Source organism: Somniosus microcephalus, unplaced genomic scaffold, assembly GCF_052327205.1.
Source record: "Somniosus microcephalus isolate GS21.2 unplaced genomic scaffold, FLI_Smic_1.0 unresolved_chr9, whole genome shotgun sequence".
Taxonomy (NCBI): Eukaryota; Metazoa; Chordata; class Chondrichthyes; order Squaliformes; family Somniosidae; genus Somniosus; species Somniosus microcephalus.
The window spans coordinates 42,028,470-42,051,186 of record NW_028225187.1 but is presented as its reverse complement, the minus strand read 5'-3'; the positions used below and the strand labels follow the sequence as shown (position 1 = coordinate 42,051,186).

General features: G+C 45.5%; 1 protein-coding gene across 1 annotated transcript in view; it reads right to left on the bottom strand.

The window, feature by feature from the left end:
• Window positions 1-8,323: 8,323 nt before the first annotated feature.
• LOC147085121 (immunoglobulin superfamily member 1-like) overlaps window positions 8,324-22,717 on the bottom strand; it is a 117,319-nt gene continuing 102,925 nt past the window's right edge. Inside the window, exons 4-5 of the mRNA XM_085979765.1 lie at window positions 14,956-15,063; window positions 8,324-8,400 (exon numbers count right to left, since the gene is read on the bottom strand). Coding sequence (XP_085835891.1) covers window positions 8,324-8,400; window positions 14,956-15,063 — 185 coding nt within the window. The remainder of the gene's footprint in view (window positions 8,401-14,955; window positions 15,064-22,717) is intronic.

Sequence of the window (22,717 nt, the reverse complement as noted above, 5' to 3'; positions counted from 1 at the left end):
CTGACAGCTATGTACTTCAGGACTCGGCCAGCTTGGTCGGTGACGGATGTATGAGCCACACATGCTAATGGACAATCAAGTCCCACCACCAGAGGACATTCTTTGTCCTTGCTCAACTCAGAGCTGGCGATCAGCTTGGTGGAATATTGATCCATCAGCTGATGGAGGGTGGTAGGTGGTAATCAACAGGTTGTTTCCTTTCCTATGTTTGACCTGAAGTCTTGTGACTTCACAGGGATGTGAGTCAATGTTGAGGACACCTAGCGGAACTCCCCACAACTCTATTTTACTGTGCCCCCATCTCTGGTGCGCCTGTCTTGTCTGGGGAAAGGACATAACCAAGGATGTTGAAGGAGGAATCTGGGACGTTGGCTGAAGGTGTGATTTTTAAGTATCATTATATCAGACTGATACCTGACTATGTTTTGAGACAGCTGTCTCATCTTTGGCATCAGGTAGTGAGGAGGACTTTGCAGGGTCAGTCTGGGCTGGGTATGCTTTTTGTAGTGTCTTTCTTTGATGCCTGTCGCAGTGGAGGGATGCCTCATGTACAGTTATTTGTTTTCCTTTTCAGTGATTTGGTACAATGGTGTTGTTGGCTGTGCAGTTTCAGATTGAAGGTCAGAATCAACTACCTCGATGGAGTTACATGTAGGCCATACCGGGAATGGACAGCAAGCTACCCTCCTTAATGAATATTGGGCAGTCTTGCGGACTTTAGCAAACATGTGACTGAATTAGGGAACATACTTTGAAAGGAAATAATATCTAAGACCTAACCTCAGTGAAAAATTACCTGAACTTACATAGATTTAATAGCACAGAAATAGACCATTTGCTCCAAATGGTCTGTGGAAGTGCTTATGATCCACACAAAGCTCCTTCCACCCGACTTCATCTAATTCTATCAGCATATCCTTCAAATCCTTCCTCTCTCATGTACTTCTCCAGCCTCCCCTTAAATGCAACTATGCTATTCGCTTCAACTACTCTATGTGGCAGTAAGTTGAAAGACTGCAGGAAAATATCCATGTGATCTCGAAAAACAATGGGGTTCAAGAACGAACAGGCGACAAGAGACATCTTGTGTTTGTCCATCACTGTAACTGTTGGCACTGCGAGCTAGACTCTGTTCATGAGCTCATTCGCTCTTTCTCATAAAGGATGACATGAATCTTGACATTCATGTGAAAATGACTGATGTAATAATACTGGGCAGCCTGCTGGTGGCGCTGTCCAGGGAGAGTATAAATACTCGGGCATGGGCCCAGCTTGCTCAGGACATTCTTTAACAGGATCTAGTGAAGGACCCAACTAGATCTCCATGTTGAAAAACAGTTGATTAAAGCCTTGTTTAATACTCAGACCAAGTGTCTAGTAGTATTCTGACGTCAAAGGACATGTGTTCAACTTCAGCAACCATGAGTTCATCATTTAGTTCCAAAAGAAAAGCAGCAAGGCATTATCTAGATGCTTGCACTTTGTAAACCGTCCTAAGGTGCTTCACAGGAGCATTATCAAACAAAAATTGACACCGCGCCACATGAGGTGATATTAGGAGAGATGATCAAAAAACTTGGTCAAATAGATAGGTTATAAAGAGCATCTTCAAGGGAGTAAGTGTGGTAGAGAGGCAGAGAGGGTTAGGCAGGGAATTCCACAGCTTAGTGCCCAGGCAGCTGAAGGCACGGCCGCCAATGGCAGAGCGATAAAAATCAGGGATGCTCAAGAGGCCAGAATTAGAGGAGTGCAAATATCTCGGGGGGTTTGGGGGGCTGAAGCAGATAACAAAGATCGATATAGGCAAGGCAATTGAGGGATTCGAAAACAAGGACTGGAATTTTTAAATAGATGTGTTGCTTATGCGGGAGCCAAGGTAAATCAGTGAGCACAGAGGTGAACGGGACTTGGTGCGAGTTAGGAGACAGGCCGAATGACCTCATGCTAACAGAGTGTAGAACGTGGCAGGTTGGCCAGCAGTGCGTTGGAATAATCACGTCTAGAGGTAACAGATTTTATTGCTTCTTCCTGTGATTCAGTGAGCAACATCCACATAAATATTAACATTAAAAATCGGTCTTTGTGATGAACGTTTAGAACCCGGAAACTGTTTCTGTTATAGAGTCGTAGAGTTATACAGCACAGAGAGAGGCCCTTTGGCCCATCGTGTCTGCGCCGGCCATCAAGCCCTGTCTATTCTAATCCCATTTTCCAGCACTTGTTCCGTAGCCTTGTATGTTATGGCGTTTCAAGTGCTCATCCAAATGCTCCTTGAATGTTGTGAGGGTTCCTGCCTCTACCATCCTTTGAGGCAGTGAGTTCCAGATTCCAACCACCCTCTGGGGGAAAATGTTCTTCCTCGAATCCCCTCTAAACCTCCTGCCCCTTAACTTGAAACTATGCCCCCCTGGATATTTACCCCTCTACTAAGGGGAAAAGTTCCTTTCTATCTACCCTATCTATGCCCCTCATAATTTTGTTCTGCTCAATCAGGTCCCCCTTCAGCCTTCTCTGCTCTAAGGAAAACAACCCCAGCCTGTCCAGTCTTTCGTCATAGCTGAAGCGCTCCAGCCCACGTAACATCCTGGTGAATCTCCTCTGCACCCTCTCCAATGCAATCACATCCTTCCTATAGTGTGGCGACCAGAACTGCACACAGTATTCCAGCTGTGGCCTAACTAGCGTTTTGTACAGCTCCATCATAACCTCCCTGCTCTTATATTCTATGCCTCGTCTAATGAAGGCAGGTATCCCATATGCCTTTTTAACCACCTTATTTACCTGCCCTGCTGCCTTCAGGGATCTATGTACAGTACTTGCACACCAAGATCCATCTGATCCTCTCTCCTTCCTAGGGTCCTACCATTCATCGTGTATTCCCTTGCCTTGTTAGTACTCGCAAAATGCATCACCTCACACTTTTCAAGGTTGTATTCCATTGCCTCAGTTCTGCCCATCTAACCAACTGGTCTATATCATCCTGTAGCCTGAGGCTTCCCTCCTCGCTATTTACCACCCATCAATTTTTTGTCATCTGTGAACTTACTGATCATACCTCTTACGTTCATATATAAATAATTAATGTACTCTACAAACAACAAAGGAACAAGCACCGATCCCTGTGGTACATCACCGGATCACTGGACAGAAACTTCCAGTCACAAAAACAACCTTCGGCAATCACCCACTGCCCCCTGCCACTAAGCCAATTTTGGATCCAATATGCCAAATTGCCCTGGATCCCATGGGTTCTTACCTTCTTGAACAGGCTCCCATGTGGGAGTTTGTCAAATGCCTTACTGAAGTCCCTGTAGACTATATCAACTGCACTACCCTCACCCACACACCTCAGAATCACAGAATCACAGAAACCCCACAGTGCAGATAGAGGCCATTTCGGCCCATCGAGCCTGCACCGACACATTTCCCACCCGATCCCCGTAACCCCACGTATTTAATCCCCCTAACACTAAGGGTCAATTTATCATAGCCAATCAACCTAACCCGCACATCTTTGGACTGTGGGAGGAAACCGGAGCACCCGGAGGAAACACACGCAAACACGGGGAGAATGTGCAAACTCCACACAGACAGTCGCCCGAGGCCGGATTCGAACCCGGGTCCCTGGCACTGTGAGGCAACAGTGCTAACCACTATGCCACCGCGCACACCTAGTCAACCTCTCGAAAAATTCAATCAAATTGGTTAGACATGATCTCCCCCTGACAAAGCCATGATTAATCCTTGCCTCTCCAAGTGGAGACTAATTCTGTCCCTCAGAATTGTTTCCAATATTTTCCCTACCACTGATGTTAGGCTCACTGGACTGTAATTCCCTGGTTTATCCCCACTACCCTTCTTGAACAATGGCACAACGTTAGCTGCTCTCGAGTCCTCTGGCACCTCCCCTGTGGCCAGGTAGGTTCTGAAAATTTCTGTCAGAGCCCCTGCAATCTCCTGCCTTGCCTCATACAGCAGCCTGGGTTACATCTCGTCTGGGGCTGGGGATGTATCCACTTTTAAGCCCGCTAAAACCGCTAGCGCCTCCTCCCTCTCAATAGAGGAATAGGGGAAGTGCAAAGAGACCTGGGTGTCCTTCTGCACTAGTCGCTGAAGGTAAGCATGCAGGTGCAGCAGGCGGTTAAGAAGCCAAATGGTATGTTGGCCTTTGTAGCAAGAGGGTTCGAGTACAAGAACAAGGATGTCTTGCTGCAGTTGTGCAGGGCCTTGTTGAGACCGCACCTTGAGTATTGTGTGCAGTTTTGGTCGCCTTACATGAGGAAGTACGTTCTTGCCATGGAAAGTGTGCAGCGAAGATTCACCAGGCTGATACCTGGGATGGCAGGAATGACGTATGTGGAGAGATTGTGTCGATGGCTTATACTTACTGGAGTTTAGAAGATTGAGAAGGGATCTCATCGAAACCTATAAAATTCTGTCAGGCCTGGACAGACTAGATGCAGGAAGGATGATTCTGATGGCCGGGGAGTCCAGAACCAGGGGTTATATTCTAATTTAAGGGGTAAGCCATTTAGGACTGAAATGAGGAGGAATTTCTTCACCCAGAGAGTGGTGAACCTGTGGCATTCTCTGCCACAGAGGGCGGTGGAGGCCAGTTCATTAAGTATATTCAAGAAACAGTTGGATATATTTCTTAAGGTTAAAGGGATCAAGGGACATGGGGAGAAGGCAGGGACAGGGTACTGAATTTGAATGATCAGCTATGATCTCATTGAATGGTGGAGCAGGCTCGAAGGGCCGAATGTCCTACTCCTGCTCCTATCTTTTTTGTTTCTATGTTTCTATACTAATTTGTTCAAGTATATCACAATGCCCCTCCCTGATTTACTTGCCTACATCGTCTTTCTCCACAGTGAACACAGATGCAAAATATATCATTTAAAACCTCACCTACATCTTCTGACTCTACACACAGATTGCCACTTTGGGCCCTAATGGACCCTACTCATTCCCTTTTTATTCTCTTGCCCTTAATATACTTATAAAACACCTTGGGATTTTCCATTATTTTGCCCACCAGTGTTTTATCATGCCCCCTCTTCACTCTGCTAATTTATTTTTAAGTACCCCCCTGCACTTTCTATACTCCTCTTGGGCTTCCACTGTTTTTAGTCCTTTGTATCTGCCACAAGCCTCCCTTTCTTTCCTAATCCAGAAATTATGCACATCTTAACTTAGAAACAATAAACCTGATACAGAATTTACTCTAAATCAAAGTTAATTTATTTGTGTAATTTTGAGACATGGCACACAGCTGAGATTATATATATGAATTCACGTTCAAATTTCCATCCATAGAAACAATTCACAATAAATTCAATTTATTTAGCAACTGTCACGGTCCCACAGAATGACTGATTACTGCCAATTAAAATGATTATAAAATGTGATCACCGTCGTACCATGGGGAAACGTGGCTGCCAATTTCCTCACAGCAAGGTCCCATAAAGAGCAATGAGATAAATGATTCGATGATCTGTTTGAGGGATGTGTGTTAACTGATCAATGTCACCAGAACAGCTGGGGAGAAATGCCCTGCGCTTCTTTAACTAGTGCAGTGAGATCTGTTACCTCCTTGTGAGGGAGTGAACAGGACTTTGGTTCACCTCTCATCTGGAAGACAGCATCTCACAAAGTGCATCCCTCAAGTGCCAGGCTACATTATGTGCACAACTGTGTGAGCCAGAGTTCTAGCAATGAACCCAGGCTGAAACTTCAGCGCAACTCTGAGGTTATTGTGGATCAGAATAATAAGCTCAGGCCAGTATCAATACAATCGTGCAAACTATTGAGTTCAACCGCTTGAAGACATATTAGTTAAACTCTAATTACAAAGTGCATAACAACATGAATTGTTCCTGGGATGAGCCAGGAATGAGGAGCTGAAAGGCAGATGCAAGAAATGAAAGCAGCCAATTGAACCTTAATCCTGCAGATTTTCAGCAGTTCTGAGATTGTTGTTCACTACAAGAGTGTAGTTACGGTAGATTTTCTCAGAAAACGAATCAATGAATTGGCGGAGATGAGGCATATCGTAAGCACCAGTCCGACCTCATAGTCCAAGTACACTCCAATCTTCCTAGGCTTCACATTTTGCTTGTGGCTGAAGAATGTGCCCTTAATTCATTTGTATTGCTCATCCACAACAATCAGTCTGAAAGAAAGACTTGCATTTATATAGCGCCTTTCACGACCACCCGACGTCTCAATGCACTTTAAAGCCAATGAAGTACTTTTGGAGTGTAGCCACAGTTGTAATGTTTGAAACGTGTTAGCCAATTTGCACCCAGCAAGGTCCCACAAACGGTAACGTGATAATGACCAGATAATGTTTATTTGTGATATGAATTGAAAGATAAATATTGGCCAGGACACTGGGAAAAACTGCCCAGCTGTTCTTCGAAGTGAGACTTGAACCCACAACCTTCTGACCCAGAGGCGAGTGTGCTACCAGCTGAGCCACACCTGACACTGTGGTGGCTGCGACGACTAGGTTGTTCCTAACTCATACACCATCCGTTCAAAGGACTTTAAGGCCATTCCCACATTCCTGTGTGCACTTTCTTCTAACTTCACCAACAGAATTTACATTCTTGCTGTGGATCCCTCAGAACTCAGAATACAAAGACAACAATGACCCATCTTCGTGGTGTCAGAGTGTTCCTTCCTTTACTTTCCAAGTCTGACTTTGATCAGGTTCTTTGATAGTAACAAATAACGATTCATTGTGATAAGATCCGAAGCCAAAGAGGTTGGAGCTGGGCTGATGCTGTGTCATTTGTTTCCACATCATTAACTGTACAGTTCCTGTGAATATCACCCGTGACTCATTGCCTTCCACTAATGATCCTTTCCTATCAATTTTATTAACCTTCCCCTTCAAATAAGCATTTGCGTTCAACATTTCAGCCTTTCTTGTTCCATTTGTATCAGAGATATTGCCAATTCTTGTTCAGTAGACGTTCATTCTCTTGATTCTCTTTAAGATTTGCTTCCATTATTTCTATTATCTGCCCATCACATTTCTTGGACTATAGCAAAATACTGCAGATGCTGGAAATCCGAAATAACAACAGAAAAAGCTGGAAAAACTCAGCAGGCCAGGCAACATCCGTGGAGAGAGAATAGACTCAACGTTTCGGGTCAAAACCCTTTGTCAACACTAAAGAAGCACAGGAAATGAAATAGATTAAGAGGCCAGGCTGGGAGAGAACAAAAGAGAAGTGAAGAGACATTAAGAGTTATTCAAAACGAGACGAGATGGTGATAGGACTAGTGGAGACAAAAGACGGCTCTAGATTAGGTGTGAAATGCGCTTGCAGAATGGGAGACAGCTGCCATGTGGGAGAGAGGAAAAAATAAAGTAAGGGGAGGGGGGAAAGGCCAAAACAAAGGTGTGAATAAGAAATATAAGTAAAAATGTAATAGGGGCCGAGGTTATGACCTGAAATTGTTGAACTCGATATTGAGTCCAGAAGGCTGTAAAGTGCCTAATCGGAGGATGAGGTGCTGTTCCTCGAGTTTACGGTTTGCTTCCGTGGAACAATGCAAGAGGCCGAGGACGGTGAGATCCGAGTGGGACTGGGGCAGTGAATTAAAATGACAGGCGACCGGAAGCTCGGGGTCCCCCTTGCGGACTGAACAGTGGGGTTCTGCAAAGCGGTCACCCAATCTGTGTTTGGTCTCCCCAATGTAAAGGAGATCACATCGTGAGCAGCAAATACAGTATACTAGATTGCAAGAAGTACAAGTAGATCGCTGTTTCACCTGGAAGGGGTGTTTGGGGCCCTGGACACATTTCCAGGACACTTTGGTTAACAGTTGCACTACTTTCATTGACAATATGGCGTATTTATACATAGCTGGATGTAATTTGGGCTTGCAGTCTGCTGGACTATTCCCTAGCCTGTAAAAGTTTATGTGCCTGTTCCTGTCCTACTTCTGTTTCTTGAGCAATTGATTCCTCCTCTGTGGGAACATCCAAGGAAGGTTTTATCTGATCTTCGCAGATCTCAATAGCCACGTTAATAAAGAGGAATCGCTGGGTCCTCTGGCTCAGCTCATCTATCCCAACAAGGCGCTTCACACAGCTCAATGTCTACTTCACAGAAATTGTCCTGTTCTTCCTAATTCTGCTACATATTCTGCTAAAATAAGTGTAAAGTGTTCAGTGCTGATTTGTCACTTTAACCTATATATTAGAGAGGGAATAGCATCAAAACAGACATAGCTGTCCTTTAAAGGAAATATAGTAGCAAAATATCTTCTCCGCAGGCAAGCAATATCTTCTGCAAACAGAAATTCAATCCAAGGACATAATGACCATGTTCTGTCTGTTGTGGCGGTCTGGAGAACACGTTTCGTCCAATTTTTCTTTTCCTGTATAAAAAAACAAACAGATAATGATATTGGATTGACTTAGTAGAATTGAGGATGATTGATGCAAGTTGTATCCCTAACTTGTCGAACTCCTGTAACATTGCTGAGTGGGACATCTGGGGTCAGGGACACTGCCAGATCACTCTCTATCAGGTCCCTGCCCACCTGTCCCTCTAGAGAAGTATAATGACAAAATTTACGGGTAGCACCACATTGGGTATTGTAATTAAAACAGAGGAGGCCCACAAGATATGCAGGAAGATATTAATAAACCCGCAGATTGTGCGTGTAATTGGCAAATAACGTTCTATATATGTACAAAGAAGTGTAAGGTGGCACGCTTAGGTAGGATGCATTAATAGGCTACATACTCCTTTGAAAATAAGTGCCTAAATGGGATAGAGGAGCAGTGGAATCTGGGTGTACTCGTATACAAATCACTAAAAGTAGCGAAGCAGGTGAATATGCCCATAAAATGCAAATAGACCATTTTGGTTAATTTCTACAAGGATAGAATTGAAAATCAGGGAAGATCTTGAGTATTGCATGCAGTTCTGGTCGCCTTATCCGAGGAAGGATGTTCTTGCCATGGAGGGTGTGATAATAATAATAACTTCCGGAAAGTTATGTGCATCACTTCCTGTGAACTGTGAACTGTGAACTATGAACTGTGAACTTTGTACATACATCACTTCCTGTCATACGTCAATTCCTGTTGGACTGGTATAAATACTGAACTGCTCAGTATTGTAAGGAGCTTCTACCAGAGGCATGGTGAAGACCTCTCTTGTATATAGTGTGATTATAAGTTGATTAAAGCTTACTTTAAAGTTACTTGATGTGTGAGACTCCTTTTTCTTACATCAATTTAAGCAACTCAGTATTTTACACTCACAAATACTGGACCTTCGGACAAACTCGGAGTTAAGGATCCAGGGAACCACCCATCATGGAAAACCTCCTTAAACCTACTCGTCTGGACTTGGACCCAAACACACCAGCAGCTGGCAGGGTATGGAAGCATTGGTACCGTACTTTTGAGAATTTTCTCGATGAATGTAAAGCGACTGCTCCTACTAAACTGAGGATGATTATCAACTATGTGACCCCAACAGTGTTAGAATATGTTGATGAATGGGATAATTACAATGAGGCGATTCGGGCACTTAAAAAACTGTATGCCAAGACTCCAAATGAGGTCTATGCTAGACATCAACTGGCCACAGCCCGACAAGGGCCAGGGGAATCGATTAACGAATTCCTTCAAGAACTTCGCAGGCTCAGCATAGATTGTAACTTTCAGACAGCCTCAGCTGAGCTGTACCGCGAAGAAATGATTTGTGATGCTTTCATCTGCGGGATTGCCTCTCCATTTATACGCCAGCATCTACTAGAAAGTAAAACACTTGAGCTACAAAAAGCTTTTGACCTAGCTTGTTCTCTGGATTTGGCAAAGAGAAATGCAGACCTCTATCAGCTGCCCAGATCTCGATCTGCTGCTGTAACTGCAACCAGACAATTCAAGTGGTCTCAGGTGAACCCTATCATGGAGGAATCTAATCCTGATAATTCTGATGAAGAAGACGAGGATGACCCCACTTTAGCAGCCTCTTGGCAACCTAGGAAGGAATGCTTCTTTTGTGGAGATGCTTTTCACCCTAGGAAATTCTGCCCTGCTCGCAATGCAATCTGCAGTCATTGCGGAAAAAAAGGACACTTTGCTAAAGTTTGCCAATCAACAGCCTCTACGAGGGCCTATCCAGCTAAGGCCTACCGAACTGCTCCAATTAGGGCCTATCAAGATGCTCCAGCTAGGACCTATCAAGCTTCCTCTCGAGCTCTCTCCCGAAGAAGCACACCGAGAGTTTCAGCCACTCTCTGTGCAGTGACACCAATTACAGCTGCTTGCCCACAGAACCTGTTTCATGCAGTTACAAAAGTTTCAATTAAAGGGCATACCTTAGATGCCTTAATTGACTAAGGAAGTACTGATAGTTTCATTAAAGAAAAGATTGTTGCGAAATTGAAACTACATGTCTTCCCATCGGACTAGGCAATTGCGATGGCTCAGTCATCACTTAATACCAGAATCTCCGGCTTTTGTATTGTTGATATGACACTTCATGGTCGCATGTATCCCTCCACCCGAGTTTCGGTGCTCAAGGACTTCTGTAGTGATCTCCTCTTAGGGCTGGTTTTCCAAAAACAGCATAAGAAACTCACCATTGAGTTCGGCGGATCCAAACCTGGACTTACTATTTCTAATATACCGTCTAAATTACCGTTTTGTGCATTATCAGCAGCTTCACTTGATGAACCCTCATTATTTGCCAGTATTCCGTCTCGATGCAAACCAATAATAACGAAATTGCGGCGCTTTAATCAGGAAGACCAATCTTTTATTGAGGCTGAAATCTCTTGACTTCTAGCAGAGGATATCTTCGAATAATCTTCGTCGCCCTGGCGGGCTCAAGTCGTCATTGTCAAGAACCCTCTAAAACCTCACAAACAACGACTATGCATTGATTATTCGCAAACCATCAATCAATATATCGACTTGGACGCCTACCCATTGCCACGCATTGATGATATGGTTAATAAACTGGCCGAATACAAAGTGTTCTCAACTTACGATTTAAAAAGTGCCTATCATCAGGTACCCTTGAAGGTCTCAGATAAGCAGTACACGGCCTTTGAGGCTAATGGACGGCTGTACCAATTTCGTCGCCTCCCATTCGGGTTTACTAATGGAGTGGCTGTCTTCCAACGGGCAATGGATGGCCTGGTTAAACAGGAAAACCTAAGGGACACTTTTCCCTATCTTGATAACATTACTATTGCAGGTCACGATCAACAGGAACACGACGCCAACCTCCAAAAATTTCGGGATGCCCTCCATCTCCGTAACTTAACCTTGAATGAATCTAAATCTATTGAGTCGCAACCGACCATCAACATCCTTGGCTACTGCGTAGGCAATGGTATCATTTAGCCAGACCCAGAAAGACTTCGCCCGCTCCAAGAGCTCCCGTCACCTAACAATCCGGCTTCTTTACGTCGGGCTCTCGGTCTGTTTGCATACTACGCTAAATGGATTCCTCATTTTTCAGACAAAATCCAACCCTTGCTGCATGCTAGATCTTTTCCATTGGAACCTTCTCAAAAAACAGTTGGAGAAAGCGGCTCTTCACTCCATCGATGAGAATCTCCCTTTCATAGTCGAATGTGATGCCTCGGAGGTGGCGATCTCGGCTACTCTAAATCAGGAAGGTCGTCCTGTAGCATTTATGTCCAGGACCTTACAAGGTGCCGAGCTACATTATCCTCCGGTTGAGAAGGAAGCCACAGCCATCATAGAGGCAGTACGGAAGTGGAACCATTTTCTAGCTCGCCAGCACTTTACATTAATCACGGACCAGTGATCAGTCGCCTTTATGCTCGATTATCGAAAACGCACCAAAATTAAGAATAATAAAATACAACTTTGGAGGATGGAACTGGCCTCTTTTGGTTATACCATTCACTATCGACCTGGCAAGGAGATTGTGGCCCCGGACACTCTCACACGGGCATTCTGCTCCACTATGTCGTCCTCTACTCTCATAGATGTCCATAATGGATTGTGTCATCCTGGTGTTACGCGCATGCTACATTTCGTACGATCACGGAATCTCCCTTTTTCTACTGGAGATGCCGTGAATGCCGGCTTTGTGTGGAATTAAAACCTCAGTTCTTCCACCCCTCAGATGGTATACTCATACATGCAACCCAACCGATTCAACGACTTAGCATCGATTTTAAGGGCCCAGTGCCCTCCTCAACACATATTTGATCACCATGATTGAGGAATATTCACATTTTCCGTTTGCCTTCCCCTGCTCCAATAGGCTGGCGTCTACAGTAATCTGCTGCCTTGAGCAGGTATTTTCTCTCTGTGGCATGCCGGCTTATATTCACTCAGATCGGGGTCCATCCTTTATGTCAAGGGAACTCAAGGACTACCTCTGAGAACGGGGAATTGCTACAAGCAAAACAACGCCTTACCATCCCATCGGAAACGGGCAGGTAGAGAGGTATAACGGTATCATCTGGAATTCCATACATCTTGCTTTAAGATCTTGGGGCCTACCAGACCAGCAATGGGAAGCAGTGCTTCCGGATGCATTGCACTCTATATGGTCCCTTCTTTCTACAGCCACAAATACTACACCTCATGAGCGGTTCTTTGGATTCCAGCGTTGCTCATCTCATGGGACATCACTCCCGTAATGGCTAACTACTCCTGGACCGGTACTACTCCGAAGATACGTTCGGACTTCTAAAAATGACCCCCTCATAGACGAGGTTGAACTAACCGATGCCAACCCCACCGATGCAAATATACGATATCCCAATGGCCGAGAATCTACCGTATCATTACGGGATCTGGCTCCCTGCCCACCAGGACCTAGTGGGACATCGGGTGATCATATTTTACCAGGAAACTCTTGGAATCTATCGGGTACCCCTCTCCAGGATCCTGATCGGACACCAACTAGCATGGTGCCGGTAGAACCCCGCACTCAAAGTTGCGACCCTCCCAGTACCGCGCACGAAAGTACTGATCCGCCACAGACCAGCTCTGCACCTCCCTCTGAACAGAGGCAGACCGACTTGGAACCTATGGGGCTCGTATACGAAGCCATGATCTCCTCGACCCTTCGCAGGGTAATCCAGGCCACACAGACTCTAACCAATGGCCAACCGCATGTAAGCGGACCAGTGACTCTCTACGATGGGAACTCAGACGGGTGCGACTCTTCCTCGTTCGGCAGCTGTGGAACAAAAGGAAGACCACAGCCTTCAAATCCTGCAGGAGGGAAGAATGTGATAATAATAATAACTTCCGGAAAGTTATGTGCTTCACTTCCTGTGAACTGTGAACTATGAACTGTGAACTTTGTACAAACATCACTTCCTGTCATACGTCACTTCCTGTTGGACTGGTATAAATACTGAACTGCTCAGTATTATAAGGGGCTTCTACTAGAGGCATGGTGAAGACCTCTCTTGTATATAGTGTGATTATAAGTTGTTTAAAGCTTACTTTAAAGTTACTTGATGTGTGAGACTCCTTTTTCTTACATCAGAGGGAGTGCAGCGAAGATTCACCAGGCTGACACCTAGGATGGCAGGAATGATGTATGAGGAGAGATTGGATCGATTGGGCTTGTACTCACTGGAGTTTAGAAGAATGAGAGGGGATCTCATTGAAACGTAGAAAATTCTAACAGACTAGATGCAGGAAGAATGTTCCCGATGGTCGGGGAGTCCAGAACCAGAGGTCACAGTCTAAGGATAAGGGGTAAGCCATTTAGGACAGAGATGAGGAGGAATTTCTTCACCCAGAGAGTGGTGAACCTGCGGAATTCTCTACCACAGAAGGCATTTGAGGGCAATTCATTAAATGTATTCAAGAAGGAGTTGGATATATTTCTTAAGGCTAAAGGGATCTAGGGATATGGGGAGAAAGCAGGGACAGGGTACTGAATTTGAATGATCAGCCATTATCTCATTGAATGGTGGAGCAGGCTCGTGGGGCCGAATGGCCTACTCCTGCTCCTATCTTCTATGTTTCTATGTTAACATTGTATTGCACCATGGTTAGAGTACACTTGGAATACTGTGAACAGTTCCGGTCTCCATATTATAAAATGCATATAGAGGTATGGAGAAGCTGCAAAAGATATTTACTAGAATCATACCAGAATTGAGAGGTTATACCTATCAGGAATTATTGAACAGCCATTGTCTCTTTTCTCTGGATAAGAAAGACTGAGGGTTGAGAAGTTTTGCTAATATTGTGTTGAACCTGGGTTAGAACACACTTAGAATACTGTGAACAGTTCTGCTCTCCACATTATAAAAAGGATATAGAGGCACGGAGCAGGTAAAAATGAATTACTAGAATTATATCAGAACAGCAGTGTTTTAACTATCAGGAATGATTGAGCGGGCAACGGTCTTTTTTCGAGAAGGGAGAACACAAGAGGTTGACCTGATAGAGGGCTTTGACATTATGAAAGGTGTTGATAGTTTAGCTGTAGAGAAAATGTTTGCACTTACGGATGAGACCAGAACTATGGGCATGGATATAAGATAGTCACTGATAAATCCAATAAGCAATTCAGGAGAAACTTCTTAATCAAGACAGTGGTTAAAATGTGAAACTCGCAAGCGCAAGTAGTTACTGAGACCAGCAGCATAATTGCATTTACAGAGACCATAGATAAACGCATGAGGGAGAAAGGTATAGAAGGATATGCTGACGGGGTTGATGAAGAAGTGTGGGACGAGGTTCGTGCGGAGCATAAACACCGGCATGGACCTGTTGGGCGGACTGACCTGATTCAGTGCTGTAAATACTATGTAATACTACGTGACTGGATATGTGGTGTTATCTGGTAGGCTCTGAATTAGGTATAACGTTGTAGGAATGCCCTTTCCAGGTAATTCTACAGAATTACAAAACATATTAGAGAAATCTAACATTTGCAATTCTATTGAATGCCTTACCTTTAGGCGGGTTAACATTCACGAAATGCTCAACAATGAATATCACCATCATGATGAACACGAAGGCACTGAGGCAGAGTCGGACTAAGGGCACCGTGAGATATTGATCTGTGGAAGAAGCAACGAGCATTGATAGTTCATTGTGTGCAAGTCTTAATTTAGTCATTAATGCTTCCAAATTCAACTGAAATTGAACGTGAACCCTCGCTTTACTATTTACACAAAGACATTGTTCACAGCCGCTGGCAGTTCCTCTACTGCAACAAGAAAAATACAGTAATGACTATTCTGCCCTTGCAGCGCTTTCCTATGCAGAGTTAGACAGGTAGCTAACAACTTGATATCTTCCCATCTAAATCACAAGGCTTGACTTTTCTTGTAAACTTTACTGAAAGATTCTTATTGTGAAACTGAAATACAATACAGAAGTGGAAGCACACATTAGTATACAAGCACATAACTGATATGCATACACACATTTAGGTACGCCTGAGCAACACAGTACATTTGGCATGTAACTCACCAAACACGTGGAAACACAGCTTACTGTGAATATACATTTAGCAAACTGGAAGGCATTCTCTTTAAATTAACCCTGTACATAGTGCATCAAAATACAGCTACAATTTAACAAGCTAGACAGAGAGTGAGCACTTCACGGCTAGCTGTGTAAGTTTGCTTACAAAGAAAAGTTACCAACTAAACATTTTCTGCAAAATATAGTATTCACTAATCAGCTATAACATTCTCAAGTATTTACAGACAAATAGTGTCCAAGGCTCGAGCGTGACAACAATATAGCTTCCCAGACCATGTGTGGCTGCAGGTCTGTGATATACAGTAGTGTACTTTACTGCACTTTACTGTGCCTTACTGCAGTTGCTATATACCAAATATCCACTAGTTGGCGGCACACAATGGAAATCGAGCCAAATTGCTCAAACCCCTTGAATTAACTGGAAAACTAACATACATTCCTAAAGAAAGGCAGCACACTCCCCGCTTGGTACAATTCCATTGTACCACTACAGATACAAAATAAACCGAAAGAAAACGTCCTTTGGCTGCAAACATACTCAGAATCCTTTCTCTAGGTTTCTTCAGAAAGGAGGACTACGTTCTCTGAGACTGGCCTCAGAAACACTTTGACAGTACCCTCCTTGACAATCTTCACCTCCACCTTGCGGACCCTCTTGTCCCTGCTCGGCAGAGTTTTGACAACCAGTCCCACTGGCCATTCATTTCTGTGTGCTTGGCTGTCTTTCAGCAAGACTGTTGCCTCACAGCGCCAGGGACCCGTGTTCGAATCCGGCCTTGGGTGACTGTCTGTGTGGAGTTTGCACATTCTCCCCGTGTTTGCGTGGGTTTCCTCCGGGTGCTCTGGTTTCCTCCCACAGTCAAAACATGTGCGGGTTAGGTTGATTGGCTATGATAAATTGACCCTTAGTGTTAGGGGGATTAAATACGTGGGGTTACGGGGATAGGGTGGGATATGTGGGGGTTACAGGGATCGGGTGGGATATGTGTCGGTGCAGGCTCGATGGGCCGAAATGGCCTCTGTCTGCACTGTGGGGTTTCTGTGATTCTGTGATTCTGTGAAGACAACATCTCCCACTTTGAAATTTGGCTTGTCTTCTGTCCATTTCCTATGGCTCTGTAGGGTGGACAAATACTCTCCTCTCCATCTCTTCCCAAAATTGTCTGCAAGACACTGGACTTGCTTCCACTGCTTTATGCAGCTCAGCTATGTCGAAGCTTCCAGAGGGGGCTGAAATAGCACTCATCGTTTGAGTCAGGAGCATCGCTGGGGTGAGGACTGCAGGCATGTCTGGGTCGGTGGACACCGGTACCAGGGGTCTTGCATTCATGATCGCCATGACTTCAGCCATGAATGTGCTCAAGGCGTCATGTGTGAGATGAGTGGGTCCTGTCCGAAGCAGCATAGCATCCAGAATACGCCTGGCAACACCGATGAGCCTCTCCCATGCACCACCCATGTGGGATGAATGCGGGGGGTTAAACACCCACGTGCATCCTTTCTTTTGGAGGTAGATTCTTACCGCTGCATCGTCCGTGTGGAAGTCCAACTCCTTACAGGCACCCACAAAGGTTGTCCCTTTGTCGGAGCGGAGAGGTTTGGCTGGACCACGGATTGAGAAAAACCTCCTCAGGGCATTGATCGTTAGGAAAACTTTGTCGTCCATGGATAGTGCTGGCTTGTCAGCATCCTTGGACCTTTCAAACACTGAGCATCCTAGGCTGTCTGTGCTCACACTGAGGCCTGCCTCTCCCTCACAGGCAGAGGAGGTTGACCTATGATGCTGCGTCATGCCATCGTAGTCTTCCTTTACCTGGATCCTGTTTGGGCACGGGCTGAGACAGTATGTGCGACCATTGTGCAACTCTTTTGCATTATAGAAGTTGACATCCGCTGGTTTGTGGACTGTTCCCAGGCAAACTCCACCAAGGAGGACCCATCCCAGGTCAAGCCGCTGCGCATAAGGAGCATTGTGGGGCCCGTTGATTTGCTCATGCACCTTGTGCATCCATAAGATGTCTCTTCCCACGAGCAGGAGGATTGGAGCGTCCGGGTCCACAGCTGGAATCTTGTTGGCAACTGGCTGTAGGTGGGGCTGATGGCGTGCGACCTCTGGGGAGGGAATTTCCGTCCTATCATCTGGCATCATGTCACACTCAATTAAGGTGGGGAGGGTAAGCTGTAGTTTCCCATCCATGGACTCGATCATGAAGTTGCCAACTCTCCTACCCGTAGTCTCTGTTGTCCCTGAGCAGGTTTTTAGCGTGTACGGAGCTGCGCTGGCCTTGACTTCAAAGAGATTGAAGAATTCTGCCTTCGTTAGAGACTTGTTACTTTGCTCATCAAGCACTGCATACATCTTGATTGCCTTCTCCTTTCTCCCTGCAGGATATGCTTTAACCAAGCAGATTTTGGAGCGTGAGCGTGGGCTGCTTGCATTTCCACAAACCTCTGTAAACTTGGAAGTGACTGAAGAAGATTCGCTTTCGCTTTGCTCCCCGCTATCCTCTTTGTCAACCGCAGCACTCTCAGTGGTCGAAGGAGGAGGACCTGGATGCAGGGCTGCGATGTGTTTTTCACTGTTGCACTCGAAGCACTTGATTGTCGCCTTGCAGTCTTTTGCCATGTGCATAGCTGACCCACAACACCTGAAGCAGATGCGATTCTGTTTCAGGTATAATTTGCGCTCATCAATAGGCTTGCCTCTAAAGCTTCGAGACTTTTTGAGTGGGTGGGGCTTCTTGTGTATTGGACACTGACGATCTGGGTCATCCATTTTATTCCCAGCAGAACTGGATTGGTTGACTGAGGGTTCGGCTGGAACATCTGTTTTGTGCATGCTCACCGAGGCTTTGTTGCTGTACCTTGTGGGTTTCTCTGTTCTCGAAGGAGCGTGACTGCTGGAGGTGGAGAAAGTGAAACTTGGTTCATTCCTCAACTTTGCCTGTTGTTGGATGAACCTGGAGAAGAGACAGAAGGGAGAAAATGCTATTCCGTAGTCCTCCTTGTACTTGGATCCCTTATCTATCCATCTCTCTTGAAGGTTGTAGGGGAGCTTTTCCACTATTGGGTTTACCCCACGAGCTGTATCCAAATACGAGAGGCCTGTCAGGTAACCTTCTCCCTTAGCACACTCCAGTTCGAGGAGAAGGTCACCCAGTTCTCGAAGCTCGACATTATCTTTGTTGGTTAGCTTCGGAAAGTCCTCCATCTTCTTAAGCAGTGCGTGTTCAATGACTCCTGATGTCCCATAACAGTCTTCGAGACGTTGCCAAACCAGGTTGAGGCCTGCTGTGGGATTGCGGACGTGCGCTGAGCGAATTGTCCTCGCCTGTTCTGACGACTCAGCTCCGAGCCACTTTGTCATCAAATCTAGTTCTTCTCTGGCTGACAGATTCAAGTCCTTTGTGGTATTCAGGAAGGACGCTTTCCATGACCAATAATTTTCAGGACGGTCATCAAATTCTAGAAGACCTGAACTTAACAATTCTCGGCGGATGAGGTACCTAGCGAGGTCTTGTGCATCTTGTGGCTCGGGTGAGGACTGCTTGGCTGGATTGGCCGAGTGCTGTGGAGGTCTCTGCAGGTAAGTCTTACTTGTTTCTTCTCTTTTAAGCTCAGTGTCTCCGAAAACAGGCTGTTTGTTACTGTGGTGAGCAGCTGGTTCTGCGTCGAGATACCTGGATGTTTCCTTGAAGAACAATTTGGAGTGTTGTTGGACGTACTCACTTGTACATTGCACTGGACTGAGGGGCTGTTCGGGAACATATGGTTCATGGCTGTGCTCCCCGCAATCGTTCTCCTCACCTTCTTCATAAGCTGCAGCTTCAGCTTCAGTGGCAGCGGCAGCTCTCTGGCTTTGGAGAATGTGGAGACTGGCGTCGAGATCAGCTCTCTGCTTCATCACACTAGCGTCGAGGTCAGCTCTGTGCTTCATCACACTAGCTTCTTTTTCAATGAAGGACAATTGAGCCTGGGCAGCTTTTGCCTTGGCATGTGCTTTGGCGGCTGCAGAAGCTGTCGATGATGACGGTCTGCTGGACCGCCTAGATGATCTAGAAGATGCTTTAGCGGACTGTGACTTGGCATCATTTGCTCGACGAGGCTCATGCTTCTCGGTTGGCAGGTCGACGTCCTCTATGGTATATTGTCTTCCTGAGCATAGACTCATGGTAGCTGGGTGGTATCTTCTTGTGCTTGAGCCCGCTGTGCTGTTGTCTTTTCACTATTCTGCCCTTGCAGCGCGTTCCTATGCAAAGCTAGACAGGTAGCTAACAATTTGATATCTTCCCATAAAAATCACAAGGCTTGACTTTTCTTGTAAACTTTACTGAAAGATTCTTATTGTGAAACTGAAATACAATACAGAAGTGGAAGACCACATTAGTATACAAGCACATAACTGATATGCATACACAAATTTAGGTACGCCTGAGCAACACAGTACATTTGGCATGTAACTCACCAAACACGTGGAAACACAGCTTACTGTGAATATACATTTAGCAAACTGGAAGGCATTCTCTTTAAATTAGCCCTGTACATAGTGCATCAAAATACAGCTACAAGTTAACCAGCTAGACAGAGAGCGAGCACTTCACGGCTAGCTGTGTAAGTTTGCTTACAAAGAAAAGTTACAAACTAAACATTTTCTGCAAAATATAGTGTACACTAATCATCTATAACATTCTCAAGTACTTACAGACAAGTAGTGCCCAAGGCTGGAGCGTGACAACAATATAAGTTCCCAGACCATGTGTGGCTGCAGGTCTGTGATATACAGTAGTTTACTTTACTGCACTTTACTGTGCTTTACTGCAGTTGCTATGTACCAAATATCCACTAAGTGGCCGCACACAATGGAAATGGACCAAAATTACTCAAACCCCTGAATTAACTGGAAAACTGACAAATTCCTAAAGAAAGTCAGCACAATGACATTATATTCAGGGTAATAATTGTAGGATTTTAACAGATTGTCCTTCAAAATGCTTAATGTGTTCCTTTAGAACTCATTTGCCAGAGATCATGAATGGAGGGAATGCTTTTGCGACGTTCTTAAACATGGTGATTGAAGCAACTACTGCTATTATTTGTCTGCAGTGAATCTTGTTGAATTTTACAGCTTGGTCAATGTTAATTCGGTTCGATTCGGTTCTCACGTATTCATACTCTTGTTGTAACATTGCACAGGTATGTCACAGTGAGAGTACTGGGGGGCAAAGGAAGCAATTAATGCCGTTAACTTGTTTTGCGCTGCAGTCGAAGTCAATTAATCCATGAATTAGATTCCCCGTGGCATTGTCGGTATTGTCCACTCCTGTCAGTTGGAATGTGAGGTGTGTGAGGCAAATGGCAGATATTATTAAGTGATATAGGTGAATATATAATGCATCAGATTATCCTGATAAACTGATAAATTTTGAAATGCACTGTTCTATTTCGAACGTCTGTTGTGCACTCACTGAATTTTTATTACTTAAGTAGAAGACATCGGGCCAGCAATTCAGTGGGCTTTGCGCCCAGTTACCGCCCAAAGAGGGCTTCTGCGCCACTAGAGGAGTTTGCGCTGATATTCAGCGCTGCGGTAATGGCGGCGGTAGCCGGTAGCGCTGCGCCGACACCGATCACATCATTGGTGTGCGCAGTGCCCCGGTTCCGCCCCGCTACCGGCCCGACCCCCATATTTATTTGCGGCTGCCTCTTCCGCAGCGACCGCAAACAACGATGTGAAGATGGGGCCGTCCTGCAGCCTTAGTGGGGCGAGTTAAGGTGGAGGTGCGGCCGGCCACTTTTTCGGTGGCCGCCTGCTCGCACCTCCTTCCCCGGCCTCCTCCACCGCCCCCCCCCCGCGGCATTTCCGGCTGTTTTCCGGGAGCCCGGCACTTCTCCGTGGTGCCGGGCTCAATTGCCGGCACTAGCGAGCGGCGATCTCGCTGTTGCAGGCACCTCCCCCTTAAGAGAGGGAGGAAGGCCTGCAGTACCGCAGCCTGCCGCCCCGCAGCGGGTGGCGCTGCGGCACCTCGCGTGCCGATATTCAGTTTCAGCGCCCCAAGCGGGGGCGGCCACACCCTTGAACAGCAGCCGCCTTCGAGTTGGGGAGCGGAAACTGAATATCCGACGGGCGCGAGTGGCTCCGCGCCCAGCGGTAACTTCTGGGCACAAGCGAGCTGGCGGGGCCTTACTGAATTTCTAGGCCATCATGTTTTATCATTTTTGGTCATGTATAACTATGCGTGAGGACCGGCACTCGTTGAATTGCAAACATTTACAGGGAGGTTGAAGAAGAGCTATCTAGCCAATCCCACTTCCCAGCTCTTGGTCCGTAGCACTGTAGGTTACGGCACTTCAAGTGCATATCCAAGTAATTTTTAAATGTGATGAGGATTCCTGCCTCTACCAGCCATTCAGGCAATGAGTTCCAGACCCACACCGCCCTCTGGGTGAAAGAAGTTCTCCTCAACTCTCCTCTAATCCTTCTACCAATTAGTTTAATTCCATGTCCCCTGGTTATTGAACACTGACGTGGATTTTTAGAAATCACTATTAGTGGAAGCATAGCTTCATGGGTAAGAATAAGTAGTCAAGGCATTTCTGCCTGGCAACAACAGTCAGAAATAAAGAGGCTTTGCATATGGCTCAGAAGTGAAGCATTGGCACCCTTCAGGATTTAAGAGGTTAACAATGCAGCTTGCACACGAGACAACAGCGGAGACAGTTCAGACATGTTGAGCGCAAGGTCTTGATGCTTTGCAAGATTAGATAAAACAGGTACAGAAGCACCAACCACAAGCAATGGAACGTAGAGTTAAGTAAAACCACACGGGGCACAGTCAAACAGAAATGCAGACATGTGGTTTTACTAAGGGTGACGAAATAAAACATCAGGAGATCATGTGACAATAAATATAGGCGAAAGGTTATGTGACCCGAGATAGGGAATCAGCCAATTAGCAAATGTGCATGCGGGCTTTAGAGCCTGCCATGGTTTTTGTATGCTTAAATAGCGGAGACCAAAGACAATCAGAGAGTCAGCCAGGAACGAGCTGCGGGAACTCTAAGCTGTACTCCCTGATCAGTGTATAGGTACCTCCACAGATTGTTTGTATCGTACTGTTGAATAATTTTGTATTTTCTGGATTTTAAAACACTGCTTGGCTATTTTACCATTTACAGACTAGTGTGCGGATTTCATTAATTTTATTTTGCCACAACAAACACTCT